This window comes from Phodopus roborovskii, unplaced genomic scaffold (genome assembly GCF_943737965.1).
Source record: "Phodopus roborovskii unplaced genomic scaffold, PHOROB, whole genome shotgun sequence".
NCBI classification, from domain to species: Eukaryota; Metazoa; Chordata; class Mammalia; order Rodentia; family Cricetidae; genus Phodopus; species Phodopus roborovskii.
In genome coordinates this window covers 53,924,291-53,941,024 of record NW_026126418.1, presented here as the reverse complement: position 1 = coordinate 53,941,024, position 16,734 = coordinate 53,924,291, and the positions used below count along the sequence as shown (strand labels likewise).

The 16,734-nt window shown below is 33.5% G+C and overlaps 1 protein-coding gene across 2 annotated transcripts in view; it reads left to right on the top strand.

The window, feature by feature from the left end:
* Epc2 (enhancer of polycomb homolog 2) overlaps positions 1-16,734 on the top strand; it is a 105,451-nt gene that overhangs the window by 78,972 nt on the left and 9,745 nt on the right. Inside the window, exons 5-10 of one of the 2 annotated variants that reach the window (XM_051184723.1) lie at positions 3,111-3,259; positions 4,037-4,169; positions 6,065-6,256; positions 9,283-9,372; positions 10,724-10,869; positions 10,984-11,327. In XM_051184723.1, the coding sequence (XP_051040680.1) occupies positions 3,111-3,259; positions 4,037-4,169; positions 6,065-6,256; positions 9,283-9,372; positions 10,724-10,869; positions 10,984-11,327 (1,054 nt within the window). The remainder of the gene's footprint in view (positions 1-3,110; positions 3,260-4,036; positions 4,170-6,064; positions 6,257-9,282; positions 9,373-10,723; positions 10,870-10,983; positions 11,328-16,734) is intronic. The other variant, XM_051184724.1, reaches the window with a different exon arrangement.

Sequence of the window (16,734 nt, the reverse complement as noted above, 5' to 3'; positions counted from 1 at the left end):
GATTAGTTAGTGGCATGCTCCATCCTCTTACCTTCAGATAGGGTTTATTTGTACAAGCAAAATATCACCACAGTAAGGCCATTATAGAAACAGTATCAGTGTGAACTTGTTGTTTTTAATGTTGATGTAATACAAAGATAAGCCTGGGAGAAGGATTCTGCTATGCAAGAAGATAAGAACATTAGAGCATAATAGGGTACACAAGCCAAGCTGAATGGAGCTGGGAAAGTTTCAGCATCAAAATAATGAGAGTAATGAATCATTATGAGCCCATACTTAGATAAATGTGAGGTTGAGACTGAGAACACATAAATGTTTTTAAGTCAATACTCAAAGTGATGGGTTTCATATAAACCTTTATGCTGTCCTTCCCCATTCCAAACACTGTTCTCCAACTGCTGTCTTAACACCTGCAGATAGTCTTTGTCTTAGTTATGGCTACTATTGCTGTAAGAGACACCATGACAATGGCAACTCTTATAAGAAAAGCATTGATTGAAGAGGTTTGCCTACAGTTTCAGAGGTTCAATTTATTATCTGCAGGCAGCCATGGTGCCGGAGGAATTGATAGTCCTACATCTTACAGGCAACAAGAAGTCAACTAACAGTCACACTGAGGAAAGCTTAAGAAAAAGAGAAGAGACCTCAAAGTCTACCCCCACAGTGGCACACTTCTTCCAACAAGGCTACACCAATAGTGCCACTCCCTTTGCTGGGGAGGCATTTTCTTTCAGGTGGCCACAGTCTTCTCTTATGCCCCCATGTCACATGTATTAATAACCTCCCTCCAAGATCTATTCATCCTCTTTCTGTTTTCATGACCACACATATACACATCTGTGCACAAATAAATTTAAATCTAGATTCTACAAATGAGGAAAAATGTATTTGTCTTTTGATTCTTGACTTATCTTATATAGCATAGTGATCTCCAATTTTATCCAATTTCCTTAAAATATAATTTTATTTTTATGGATGAAAAAGTTTCTACTACTTATATCTACTTTTTCTTTATCTGTTCTTTACATCTTTTTCTTTAGATGTCAAAACTTTAAAAAAATCAACAAAAACAGTTTAAACTTCACCATTTGGCAGCCACAATGCTAATAATTATCTAAGGTGAAAGAACCATTAAAGTAATGAGGGAAATTTTAATGACAAACCATGCTTATGTAATTATACAGCATACTAAGTTAATTTAAAAGGGAAAATAATATTTTAGTAGGTAAACCCAACAGACACTATCTTAATTAAGTAATCAGCAGTAACAGAACAAATTGTGTTACCTAACTCTTGATAAGTGTGTGAGAGTCAGTATCATTTCTGTGGTAGTTGTGTCAAAACAAACAACCTGATTATAATCATGTGAAACATCAGTGAAACTCATATTGAGGAATACACTATAGAAATAAATATTCCCCGTTTAAAAAATGGAATGACGAACTCAGTAAAACAAAACTTTTCCAAATAATGGAGTATTAGAAGTATAACAAGTAGAAACAGTATTTATTCATGAGTTGGACTAGCAAAATAATAATTTTGAAAATAAAAATACTGTCTCCCTAATATTTTGTTGATCTTAGTTTCCAGATTTTGATCATTGTGCTGTGATTATATGAAAGCATCATTGTCTTTGTAAAAGCAGATTAGAATATTTAAAGACATTTGTTTATCTCAAGTTTGGAAAATACTGAAAATATTATGTATATTTATATACCTAACTAGAGATAAAAAGCTAGTAAACTTCCGACCTTTGGGATATCCAATTAGATATCCATGAAAAGCATTTTTGCTGTTTTTTGTAGGTTTGTATGTCTGAAATGTTTTGAAGAGTAGAATGGACACAAAGAAAAGGTTTGCAAGAGTAATTTAGGTGGATGTGGCCTCATGGATATTCATCTTTTGACTCTTTTTTGTCTCTTATATGTGAACATATCTGGGGCGCACATATAGTATTAGCAGAGTAGAAGGCATTTTAATGTTTGTTGTTGATCATGTTTATTTTTGTTTTTAGTTACAAGTTATTGTTTCCTGTTTACCCTCCAAAATTGCTTTTAACTGTGCTCTACCTGCTATCTTTTGTCACAGAGTGCTAATGCAGTATAGGGGGATAAAGGTGAATTTTCTTCTGGTGAAATAAGATAGTATCTTAGCATTTAAAAATACTCAATATGGAATTCCATAAAGGATTATTATTTACACTATTTTTGGTAAGTGATCATTTCCCAAGTGCAAAAAGGAAAAATAAAACTCAGGGCTTGTATATTTTCATCCATATTCTATTATGAAATCTTTGACATTCTTCAGATTCTTCCTGATACTACATTCAGTTGTTTAATAAAGAATGAAAAGATTGCTTAAGTGTAGGTCAGTCTGATAGTTGAGCAGTATTAGAGGTCTATGTTTAAATGTGGCTCTGTATAAATTAAACACTGTGAGGACATTTGACTTAAAGCACATGTCATTTGTGATTTTATATTCTAATGAATGCTGTTTATTACAATAAAGCCATCTTTTAGTTGAAGTTACGTTTTATGTTTACAAGTAAGAAGTTAGTGATATTCTGAAGTCTAAAGTTTTTCTAGATATCTTTCTTCCCCCCTTCAATGAGGTGTACATTAAAGCATGAGAATTCCATTTCTTGAAATGTTCAATATACTATTTTTAGTTTTCTTAGTTACTAGAAGTGAAGTTTTGTTATTGGCTCCCACCTACAAATTTGGATGGACATGGTTAGACACTCATGTGGGCTATTTTTTTTACATACCTTGATCTTGGTAGAACTGTTTTTTATCATTGGGTTGCACGTTACTGCAAAAGGAGGACTTTATAATTTTTATTTATTAGGTTTTGGTGTCAGATGGATTTTTTTGAGTTATTCTTTCTGTACTATTAGTCATCAAAAAAAAAATTCCCCCCCTGAACATTTGTTTGTACTTAAATTTTCAAAGTTAAACAGATAAATTCTTGTGGAATTGGTATTTGGGTATTTTCATTTATTTTAATAATTTAAAACTTATAGGGTAATTGTGATTTACTAAGAGGTTGTTAAATGAAACTGGAAACATGTATAATTTCATTATTCTCTAAAATTGTTATTATTTCAAAAGAACCGTAAGAATGATGAAGCCTCTTATGAAAAGATGTTGAAGCTGAGACGGGAGTTTAGCAGAGCCATAACAATATTGGAAATGATTAAAAGAAGAGAGAAGACCAAACGGGAATTACTGCACTTAACGCTTGAAGTCGTGGAGAAAAGGTAACACTGTGACTGTTCATACTAGGGCTATGGCCTACCTTTTAATTTGTAGTTACTAGTTGTTTTTAAAATTAGATTGTTATATTTTAGAATTCATTTGGGGGGGATTTAGGTGTAGAGAATTGATCTTTTTAGGTATTAGCAGAATCATTGTACTTTTCTTAACAAAATTTAGGAATTATCTTGCTCATATCTCTATATATTAGTTTTTGTTAAACACTATTTATAGGAAATGAATGGTTGAAAGGCAAAATTCTATTCCTTAGAATTATGATCTACAAGCATTTTCCTGCATAATTAAATAGCCTGAAGTTTCATTAGGTTTTAGGGAATTATGTGTGATTGATGAAGTAAACATTATATGCAATATCCCCAGTGCTTGATAAAATACAGTATGTGAGAAATTAGGCATTTTTAAAGTTTTTGTTTGTTGTGTTTTTAATGGAATCTCAAATATGAACTTCTTGAATTCTGTAACTTTTCTTTTAACAATAATCTGCTATCCTAAAGCTTGATGATACATGCCTATAATTTCAGCAGTTGAGGTTAACACAGGGATACAGGGGGATTAGGAATTGAAGCAAGTTTGAGGCTGCCTGGACACTTGAGGCTGTCTCATCCCTTCCCAACCCCCAAAATTGATAGTTATATTTTGCTCATTCCTTTAGTTAAAAATGTCATAGATGTCATAGTTTTGAGTTTTTTGTTTGTTTTGTTTTGTTTTTGTTTAATCTTTAAACTCTGCTTTACTTTCTTACACTTCATTTTCTTTTCAAGATATCATCTGGGAGACTATGGGGGTGAAATCCTTAATGAAGTGAAAGTTAATAGATCAGAAAAGGAGTTATATGCCACACCAGCAACTCTTCATAATGGAAACCATCACAAAGTTCAAGAATGTAAAACTAAGGTAAATAATTCTTTGGAGAGAATCATGGGTGGTAATATTGATCCCATAATATGGTGGTAAAGGAAGAAAGTAAATATAGCATTTTTTTAATTATGCCACCACTTTGATAGGTGTTTGTATACACAGGTGACCCATTAGTCCCCTCAAAAACTACCTCTGTAACTTCTAGATCATAGTGTCACATTAGTGAATGTCACATTACAGTTTGAGTTCATGTCTACCAAAGTACATTGTTTTGATGTTGTGTCTGCTTCTCTAGGGAACGGGGTTGTTGCCAGAACCAGCGTTTGCAAGTTACATACCTTGATTTATTTTAGAAAGTACTCAACTTTCTGGATCATGGTTTAGTCAAAGTAAAAGAGCTGACCTTGGTGAACCTATTATTTATAGGTTAAAGAATTGTTTTTATTTAGTGGTCATTTGCTGTATTCAAGTATTATTTGAGTATGGGAAAATTCATAGAGCCTTTAATTTTAAGAAGTTTAGGTTTAAATAAGCATTGACCTGAAGCATCTAAACAGTAAGTAGAGGCTTACTCAGCAGTAAGATTTTATAATTGACTTGGGGTGTTTGTGGAAAATTCATCTTTAAAAAAATGTCATTGTTTTTCATGGGATCATTTTAAACACCAAGGAAGAATGTGGAGCAGTATGACTCCTCCTCATTCAACTCATGTCTTCAACCAACAGGTTCTTATTAATCACAGGCATCTAGCCCACCCACCCGATTCCCTTTGAATCACATTCATGAAAATAACCAAAAAAAGTTATCAGCACAATAAATGTCAATTTGAAAACTACTTTTTAATCTACTTCATATCAGTCAGAGCTTTTCCTAAGATTATGATTACTAGGCATTATAGTATAAAATTTTAACCCATAATTATTGACAGAATCACATTGAATCTTTACTTCTTGTCTAAGTAAATAACTATAACCTATTATTTTTTAGAGACACAGTGTAACACATTGTTGTCTTACCCTGCACACATAGTTACTATATTTAATTTTCTTTTATCCCACCTTAAAACATGCTAAATTGCTGAGAATTTGGAGTTTTCCTTTTGATCTAATAGTCTATACCTAATTATCCACCTCTGTGAAGCAGCTTATATTTCACTATGATGCGACCCTCAAACAGCATTTCTGTTATGTGCACTGTTTCTCATTCTAAGGTAATTTTAATATCTTGGCTATATAATTCAATATATAACAGTCATTTCCAGCATTTTTTAAAGTGGCAGTTACCCTTTTATCAAAAGCAATACCAGTATATAAAGCAGAACCATGTCTCTTGCTTTGTGGAAAGTAGGAAGGCCCAACCCCTCAGTCAGTCCCTTGCCAGATGGACTCCACAGAACCCTGGGGTACTTGAAGGCCATTCGATTATTCTTCAGTCAAGGAAATAATTATATCTTGTAAAAAATGAAAGTGTTTCTCTAGCTCAAAAGCTTATTTTTCTCTAAAGATTACCACCTGTAGATTTTTTAATTAGAATTAAGTGTAGAACTAAATAATTAAGTTTGATCTAATTCAGTTATTTTTTTAAAATACAGTAATGAATTTTGTTCACCAACACAATGGCTTTAACTAAGAATTAAATTGAAATATTTTTAAACACTGAATGGTATGATAATACAACAGTCTTAAAATTACAGTTAACTATTTATAAAACCCAAACTTAAACACCATAATTATTTTTCATTATAAATTACAGAAAGTAAATCTAAATCATGTTTCAGTTTATGACCATAATAAAGTTTTCATACTTAAAACAATAATCAAAATTAACTCCTAAAGAAAAGTGTATGTTTTTCAAAGAGCAGCATAGTTTTTCATGATTTCTAAAATGATTTTCATTTCTTCCTTTTGGGGGAAAATCCGACACGTAAACAGCACCCTCATCATTTGTCTTTGAAAGAAGAGGCTTCTGACGTGGTTCGTCAAAAGAAGAAGTACCCAAAGAAGCCTAAGGCAGAGGCTGTGATAGCTCCTCCGCAGCCCACTCCTGAGACATTGCCTGTGATCAATAAGAGTGACATTAAGCAATATGACTTTCAGAGCTCAGATGAAGATGAATTTCCACAGGTGCTTGTTTGAAACTGTTCTAAACACATGTCCTCTTTTATTTGCTGTATTTTGCAACGTAATTGGCATCTTAGTCTTGCTTCTGCTTCGCTCATGTAGTATTTTAAAACATTTTCTACATATTTCTTAAGTATACATACATATGTTGCCACTCACAGTATTTACTGTTATTTTCTGTCAACTGTAGAGTTGTGTTCTGAGGGACATTTAGATTGTTTCAGCTTTCCTGTTTTATAAAAACAAGCATCTTTGTCGTCTTCCTGTTTGTAAAGTAGCCTTTTAGAAATTGCATTACTGAGTCCAAGATGTCAATAGTTGAAAACATTTAAACATGAGTACAAATACTTAGTAGCAATTCACTTTCTGTCATATTCTACCAACATAATAGTTTTTTATATTAAATGTAAATTTATTTATTTGTCAGGTAAAAACTACTTTATTTTAAAGAAGATTTATAAGAACTAGTGGAAGTTTTAACTTGTGAAAAATTCCCTGTCAACTATTCAACAGTTTTATAACAAAGTATTTAGGATTAAATTTTTTAATTTCATTTTCATCAATGGTACTTTTAAAACAAGGTTTATATTTTATATATTAAAGGATCAGGTTATTTTTCAGAGTAACTTGGTCTGACAATAACCTATTTTTCTTTTTTCTGTTTGATCTAAAGCATTCAAAAGAAAAATTTTGTTACAGCTTGAATCTACTATTAGATGTGTCATATTTTAATATTTTTATTTACTTAAAAGCAATTTTCTTTTAAAAACTAACATATAAAATGCAATTGTAAAAGCAAGACTGCTTGTAAAGCCTTTTATTTTTGCAGCCACTTAAAATCCAGTTCATCAAAATGTACCTCCTGTGGCTATATTTTTTTTGCCCTGTCACTGACTTGGTTTTTGTCCCTCAAATAATATACTGCTATTCATATTTATTAATAAGTGTACAAAATATACTTTATATATTCTTGAGAACCACTTAATGAAAGCAGTCATTACATTTGTCAGAAGAATTATTCAGTTAGTTTGGGATGACTATTTTGAAGAAATGAGAAATACAACATAATAGTGGACCTATCAGATTCTTCCAGGTAGAGGAAATAGAGATACTGCAAGCAGAGATTCAGCATTGTGAGAGGGAATTGTAGCAGTTTTGCATTGCTGGAGTCAAATAGAAGAGAGAGGAAAAGACGGAAGGGATGATGTATGAATAGTTGGCGCATGGGAAATTATTAAAAACTTTAGTCAGAAAATGACACAGTTAAATAAATGAACATAAAATTTGCAGAGTAGCTTCCTGTCAGTTTTAGCGAGAACCTCAAAAGTCTCTCATATGCTCCGTGTTCCATAAAAAGGATGTATGAGATACTATAACCATAGGGGGCTGTTTTCCTAAGGCTTATTTAAGGATAAGCACCCACTCAGCATAATTTGTCATACATTCCTTGTGTATTAAGGAATCTTTTTTCAGCTCAAATTTTTATATTTATTCACATAATCCCTAACCTCCATCCCCACATTAAAATCACATTGTACAACTTTTTAAGAGTTTTCTAGAACCTTTTACTAAGTCTTAGTCAACTTTTATTCGTTTTTATGGTATTTTCACATTACTGAAGACTACTTGCCTATACCTTGGTGTCACTAAATAATGTGGATATTTACACTATAGCTCTCCTAAATTCTTCCAGTAGACAAGGAGGAAGGGAATAAATAACCTTAAGAGAGCATTGTAACCAGACTGACTAACAAATTGTGGGTGGGAAGAAGCCCTTTGTCTGCTCTGATTAGAGTTATGGTTCTTCTGTCATCCTCTACGTTGCTACCTTTCTGTCCATCCCTAGGGAGAGAGATTTGGAAAGGAGTGAAGTACTTCATGCCAAGAATTGTCAGATACTTTGTATCACTTCCTTCTCTGTTTTAGGAGAGGTAAATGCTTGCAGAGGAACCAAAATGTAAAAGTTAAGATTTCTGTATAGTTTTGAGTTTGGGAGTTGGAACCTCAGAAAAGAAAATTAACCTAGGCTCACTGTGCTATTGAAGGGATGTTGGAACCTCAAACAATTGCCCACTTCCCAAGGTGACCCAGCTCTATGGTAATCACCATAATTTGGAATTAATGTGGAGGGAAAAATATTCCTCTCTAAAAAGGAATAAGGGATTTGTGAGGTTCAAAACTGTACCAAGTAAATATTGTTAAGCAGACATATGTGAGAAAAGGATGCACTGCAAAGTAGACTTGTAAGACAACTAAAACTTAAGCACTAAGGTTTTTATGGTGTTTAACCGTTAGGGTGAGCATTTCTATTTTACATATCACTTATCCTGTTTTTATGACATAAACTGTGCTCTAGTGGTCAGATTATATAAGGATATTAGGCTGGTAGCATCTGGTCCTGGCAAAATTCTTCTTAATATAGCAACTCAAGTCTTTATATTTTTACTCTACTGTTTTGGTCTTAAACTATCTCTTAACAACCAATCTGTTTATATACTTCAGCAAATTTCTGTCTTCTGATTTTGTTTCTGACCTGCTAGATTTAAGCAGGGATTTCAGGAGCTAGAGAGATGGTTCAGTGATTGAGATCACTTTCTGCTCTTAAAGAGGACCTGGGTTTGCTCGAAGCTGCTGTGGCTCTCTTCCTAGCATTTGGTTTTATTATAGACAGACGTTTTCAAATAAAAATACAACTACCTATAGGTGAAGCATAACTGTCAACAAGTATTTATCACTGCACAGTTTATTACTTTATATAAGCGGCATATATAAAAACTGTACTAATTCTTAAGTCTAACCTTTATTTCAGAAATAAGAAAACAATACCATGTGTTCTTAGATGCAAGAATGACTCTTAAAAATACAAATTTATAGCCACAGAAAATATTTATCAGTTGTTAAATGTTTGGGGCAAATTAGATACCCACTGGATGTAGGCATATGTGTTTATGAACTGATTTTATTTTCTATCATTATGTACATTGATCTGTTAACTTGATGACTGCTAAATGGTGTGCCTATTTTATCAGGTACCATCTCCAGCATCAGAACCTGAAGAAGAAAATGATCCTGATGGTCCCTGTGCTTTCAGAAGGCGGGCAGGATGCCAGTATTATGCTGTAAGAACTTTGTTTTTTGTGATATTTATGTGAGCTGGAATTAACAGATCATTCATGTCAAGGTAACTTAGGCTGAGTCTAAAAGTGGGAAGTGCATCAGTATTTTTTTTTTTTTTATTTAATTCCTCCTGTAGTGTGTGAATGCCAATAAAAGTAGTTAAAAGCTGCCAAATTCTTTCAGAGGATATCATAATCCTTTACTTGGAAATAGACAGCTCATATTTTAAAAATTATTTCATTTGGAGCTTTAATTAGAGCTTTAGCAATTGTGATAATTAATTGTACATGTCTAAGTTGGCTTCTGAACTTTTGGTGGTGGCTTCTGGGTTTGCACTGAAATGTGTGTATGTGTTGTATATGGAATATATACCCAGTAAGTATAATTTGTAAACTTTTTTCATGCCACTATTGTCTGATAATTTTATCTATATACGTTTCAGAAACATTTAGAAGTAAATCCTTCTGTGGCCGGGTGGTAGAGGCGTGTGCACTTGGGAGGTAGAGGCAGGTGAATCCCTGTGAGTTCAAGGCCAGCCTGGTCTTCAGAACTAGTTCCAAGACTCCAGGGCTACACAGAGAAACCCTGTTTGAAGAACCAAAACAAAGAAAAAAGAAATCCCTTTGTGTCATTAATGTCCCACTTTGAATGCAGTGTTAAGAAAATGACTTGACTTTCCAATGCTAAAGTTTTCTATCAAGATGGTTTTACCCTTTTAACATGGTTATAGAAACCATGTGATTATATTAGGGTATGGACAGATAGACAGCTTTTATAGGAGTAGACTTAATGTAGGAAGGATGAGGATTTGTTTTCAAGTTAGGCTGATAAAAGATAGTAAGATAACTGTAGAAGGAAGACAAAGTGGCGAGACAGAAAAGCAGGATGGGATGATACATATAATGAAAAGGCCAAGAAATCGGCTCTACATGCCTTAAAAGTAAAGGGAAAGCTCACAACTTTTAGTTGTCTCTAGCATACCCCTTGGAAAAAAATCCATTTCAGTTTATCGGATAGAAAAATTATTAATTAATAATTTCATTCATTCATTTCCTGTGTATAAATATTAAGACATTCTTCTTAGGTTTTTTAAATATAGTGTAGTGTAGGTAATGTAGTGTAGGTAATTTGGATAGGAAATTTTGATTTAATTTTATAAATTTTAACTGGATTAAAACATTTGAACCCCAATTTTACGGTTTTTCATCTACATTTTAATTTATCTCCTAATACTACCTTTAGTCATTTTATTTTAATCATGATTTAATTTTTCTTCCTTTCATAATTACTGTTTGAGTTATTTCTCTCCCTCTCTCACTCTCTCTTTCTCTTTCTCTCTCTCTCTCCTTGCAGCCTCGTTTTGACCAAGCTAACCATACGTGTGAAAGTTCAGAGTTGGCCGACCTGGATAAGTTGAGGTATAAGCATTGTCTTACAACACTTACAGTTCCAAGAAGATGTATAGGATTTGCACGAAGGCGTATTGGCAGAGGTGGAAGGTAAGCTACCTTGACCTTGTTTTCATTTTTAAGCTGAAAGCGAAGTGATAGAGAAACAGCTATGCATTTTATATGTGATATACACAAACACATGTATGTCTTATTGCTTTACAGGGTCATAATGGACCGAATATCTACAGAACATGACCCAGTTCTGAAACAGATAGACCCTGAGATGCTGAATTGTTCTTCAAGCTCTTCCCAAACTATAGACTTTTCTTCTAATTTCTCTCGGACCAATGCTTCCAGTAAACCTTGTGAAAATAGACTGTCCCTTTCTGAAATATTAAGCAATATCAGATCATGTCGACTACAGTGTTTCCAGCCAAGGCTACTAAATGTACAGGACATTGATAATGAAGAATGTACCTCAAGAAAACCAGGACAGACTGTGAGCAGTAAAAGAGTTTCTGCAGCATCTGTAGCTTTATTGAACACCAGCAAGAATGGCATATCAGGTAAGCATCAAAAGGTCTGCCACAAATCTGTCGCTACTCTTCTCCTTCATGTCCATTATGTGATAAATTAACTCATAATAATTATTGAAGAGTTAGTTTTCTAACTCTACTTGGAAAATAAATTTTATTTTTAGTTTTCAGCATGAGAAACATAACCGTACTAAATGACTTGAATTTGGCATGTGAATGTCTGGCATGGTGGATGTGTGGGCTGAACACAGTGTTCCCTGTAAGCTTACTGCTTACTAGCTGTCTCCCAATAATCATTGTACAATGTTGTCTACTTATGTTTAAAAAAATTATTCATTAACTTGGATGGAATGTAAGCACTGCTCCTTGAGAGTTCTATTGAAAGCCTTTATGAAAAATGACTTTTTTTTTTTTTTTTTAAATGAAGGCTCACTGAATAGTGATTTTGGTCTGATAGTCTGAGATCAGAAAGATCATTTCATGTTTAAGAGATACTGTGTTAGATGTTATGGTCTGTGTTTATAATCTCAAAATTTGGAAGGTAAAAGCAAGGAAGATCAGGAGTTCAAAGTCATCCGTGACTTTGAGGCCCTATCTCAAAAAAAAAAAAAAAAAAAGATGTATACATACACACACAGGATTTGAGTTTGTGTTCTTATTTAGTGTTTTTATAATGTATACATTGTAAATAATTCTAATACCTAGACATTCTAAAATATAATTTTGATTTATTTTATTCAGTGGGTAATCTTATCACAGTTTACAAGTATTTATAATTTATAAATATGCTTATAATGTATACACTGCAATTAAGCATGGTATCCAATGAAAATGTATGATTTAATACTGTTAAGTAGTAGCCTTTCTGATAAAACATTTTATTTCATTTTTAAAATTTATTCTTTAACAATTTTATGCATGTAAATAGTATAATCTGGTGAGATTCTGGTGAATTCCTCCCCTCTTTCTTTTCTCCTCCCAGGTTTTTCAAAGCCTCTTTTCCACCCGTCAAGTCCCTACCCCACTTTCCTGTCCTTTTTTGTTGTTATTGTTGTTGTGCCTTTGTTTGGGAACTCACTGGGCTTAAACATGGCCCCTACTGTGGGCATGGGAGTGATTCTATCCACTGGAGTATGAACCACTCACCAGTAGCTGCACCACTCAAGACAACTGACATCCTCTCTTCCAGCAGCCCTAGATTGCCATGAACTCCCTGTGGGTGCTCTGGGGCCCCATGAGATCCTCCCTCTCTGTAATGTTTGTTTTCTGGTTCATTCTTGTATATGTCCCATATAGTCAACCACAGCTGTTTTGACTTCCTGAATGCCATGATCACAGTGTTGTAAGCATAAGACAGTATTTCACAGCCTTCCTTCCTGTTACTCATCTCTTAATTCTTTTTTATCCCCTTCCCTCAGTGTTCACTAAACCTTGGATGGAGTGATTTGCAAGCTTGGTTTAAAGCTGAGCACTCAGTCATCAATTGTTCTTTACCTCTTGACCAGCTATGAGTCTCTGCATTAGCTGCTATTGGCTACAAGCAAATGTGTATATCTAAAGTATTTCCGGGCTGATGCATTAGTAGGGTTATATTAGATTTCTTCAAAGTCATTTTAAAGTCCTTAAGTTTAGAGTCTGGTATTCACAGTGTATTGAGATTTTTTTTTCCAACTTGCTATAAACATTGCAGTAGAAAATTAGAATCATTTGAACGTGTGGAAGTTGGCCTGTATTTCCCTGAATATGTTGGTTCATTTTCTCCCAGCTGAACTTTAAGAAACTGATGGCCCTTTATATACAGTTTGTGAGTTGTTGAACCTTAATGAGCCTTTTTATCTGAAATGAATAAAATATATTGTATAATGTAAGATAATGGAGTTTCTAGAAATCTGTCATAACAGGAAGTTAAACTGTATTAGGTTGAGTCTTTCTCCAGCCAACTCTCAAAATTGTTTAAAATTATCTGAATAGAAATTTCTATATACCAAATATTCAAAAAGTGGATTCAAAATATGTAGGTGTTTATAGTTGTGTTGGACTATACATTGACTTTTTTATTCTACCAATGTATATAGCATGTTAAAAATGATTTGTGAATTCTCAATTTGAATATTTACAGATTTCTACTATATATTCCAGATGAACTCTGGATTTGATGTAACTGTGTTCTAGATAATATATGTATGTTCACTGTTGCTATATCAAATCTGAATATATATTGATCCGAAATTATAACAATGTAAATGATAGTTTTCTCATAATATGGTACATTATCCACATATTAGCCTCTGGAGTGCTAGAATTACATATGTACCCTATCATGCCTAACTTAAATTTATTATTTTTAGATACTTCAAAGAAAATTTAAATGTGTAACCTAAGTACTGGATTAAGACAGAAAACTAATTTTTAAATGAAGTGACAAGCATTATTAATTGCTACATAAAGATCTTCCTCCTCTTCCTTTTTCCTCCTCTCCCTTCTTCCTCCTCTATAGACCAGGCTGCCTTAAAACTCAGTGATTCTATTGCCTCTGCCTTCCAAAGGCTTGTATTAAAGGCATGCCACATCACCCTCCAGCTAAAATAATCTTTCTTAATTTAGAAACTAAACAGAATTGAGAAAGGAAAGACAGGATGTATTGAACATAACAAGTGAATAAACAGAAAAATGATTTCATATAAATTATTTACATTCTGTTTTATATACAAAGTATTATGTTGTTTAGCAATTGAAAAGTGAGGAATAAAACAGTATTTTCAAGGAGCTTGTAGCACATGGCAATATTATATTCATATAAACAGGATACTAATTTATAGTCATTTGAAACTGGTACTGTCAATTTTTTCGATTTTTTTCTTTAGTATAAAGTTCAAGAAAATATGTTAAATACGTAAAACAGCTTATTCAAACTTGCAGGGACAGATTTACATTTAATATGGGTTTCACTGGTACACAGTCAAATTAATATGACACAGTTTTCTTTTTTGCATGTTTTGATAAATACCAACAGTCTTTCAAGTAGCTCCAGACACCTTACAGTCATTAACAGTTTGTACTGTGTATGGGTTTATCTGAAGAATCAAAGCAGCTAGTACATGAGGGGTGTTAAGTTTGGTGTACAGAAAGGCACCTTTGGAAAACACAGCACTGATGCACAGGCAGCTAGGAATGCAAAGGTACCTGCCGCTCCATACAGTCCTGAACACAGAAAGGGATAGATTCTTAGAGGATGCTAACCAGGAAAACTTTAAAGCTTCACATGTACCTAAAGCAGTAAGTCAAATATTGTCCCCTTTCAGGACAGACAGCTGTGCGGTAATTGTGACCTGATAGAACTCTTTAAGCTGCCAACTGGTAAGACAGATGAGTTCATTTGGCTACATGGAAGAAGAGATTTGGTCCATCCTCACTTTCTGCCTTTGCCACTACTACCCTGACCAAAGCAGAGTTCCTTTCCTGTGTTCATTCATCCCAAGTAGATATTCACTAACTGTTAACTGTGACCTTTCTGATGCATTTTAATGTGTACCACTAGATGACTCAGGATGAAAAAAATAAATCTCTTGGAAATAACACAGCAACTTACAAAAGGAAAAATAATCCATTTAGGAGGTATTTTTAATCTTCATTTTACTCTTCCCCACCAATATTTGAGCCCACAGAATCAGCTCAGTATTGTGTCTATAGCATGAGAACTATGTCTCACCTCCTTTACTTCACCACCACTCTTTGGTAATAAAGGAATTAAGGTGTTTGTGCTGTACTTGGGCATGTGTCTGCAGTTCCAAAACTTGAAAGATAGAAGCAGGAGACCTGATATAGCAGGTTCTATATCATCCTCCACTGCATAGTGAGTTCTGGACCAGCCTGGGTTACACGAATCCCTGCCTGGGGGCAATTGTTGTACCTTTGTATCTCGATTTGCTGTTGCTTTCATCTAAAGAATTGAAGTGATACTAAAAAGTACTCTAGAAGATTCTGGATAAAGAACATCAGTTTGTTTGAAACACCTTAGCAAACTAAGCTTAGAGTCAAGTGGGGAGGGGTGTTTGTATTGTAGAATTAGATTTTGTTTGATTTTAGGTTTAGGATTTGGTTTTGTTTGTTGTTGTTTTATCAGTGATTCTTAACCAGAAGTGGGGTAGTGGATGAGAGTGTATAGTACCCCTGTTTAATATATGCACAAAAGACCACTTGCTCATTAAAGTGTGCAGAACTCTTAGTTGGCAGTACGTTGTAAGCAATGGACTATCTCAAGAATAATTGTTCCTTTTGCAGCCTTAGCTAATCTTGCTGCTTAGCAGGATCACAGCCAGTTACCAGCACAATCAATGTCAAAAATTCTTTATTTAATTAAAAATGTCAAATTATTCTGTTTACTAATTTAGATGTAGTTTACTGTCCTGTATCAAATACTTAAGAGGACCAAAGTATTATAGATTTCCAACTTTTTGTATTTTGGAATATACAATATATATTTTGGAACTTTAGTGGTTAAACATTCCTAATCAGAATATCTGGAATTCAAAACGCCAAATTAAAACTTCTTTGAATGTATAGGCTCTTTGAATACAGTAAAAGGTTCTAGATTTTGGAGCATTTCTGATTAGCAATGTGAGTCACTTGTATTATATTCTAAATTAGAACCATTTTACCAGCTGTCTCACAAGGCTTTGGAAAGATACAGAGTCTATTCACATTTCTGTTTTTAAATATAACTAAAAGTGTGATTATTATTTATCATAAGACAGTCAGTGTTTCACTTTTCCACAACAAAAAGATGAGTTCTAATCAAAGAGCAATGGCTCATTGAACTGAGCTAGCTCTGGTTTCCATGCCTTTTCCTTTCCAAATGGCCCAGCATTAGAAGACATAAGACTTGATAAATTTATCTTTTTTTTTTTTTTCTTCCTGCCTTCATATCTAATAAGCTATTTTACCCTATCTTTTCCTCCAAGGTTTTCAAACAGCTGGAAATTCATGAATACTTACATTTTCATTTTATTTTGAAGATTATAACTTTAGAATTAATTTTTTCATTTAAAATTAGAACACTTGAACTGAATTTACCATGTACAAAAAAGATATTCAATTTTGTTGGTAATTCAGTAAAATAACTATTGGTGTACTTCAGTAATAGAGGTAAAGATTAAAGAGAGCAATATAATAAATGTACCAGGGTTTGGAATCCTCTAGTAATAAAATATTTATTTTCTCTCATTTGTCCATCTCTGAAACGAATTCCCATCTCTGAACCATTTGCTATTTGTCTATATTACTATCCAAATGTTCTCATTTGATAATCTTACTAAGCAGAAACTTTGGGGAAATGAAGTGAATTTGGTTATAGGTCATATTGATTAGGTCACTGAATTTGGTTATAGGTCATATTGATTAGGTCAGTCAGTACATATCCCAGCACTTTGTTTCTTCC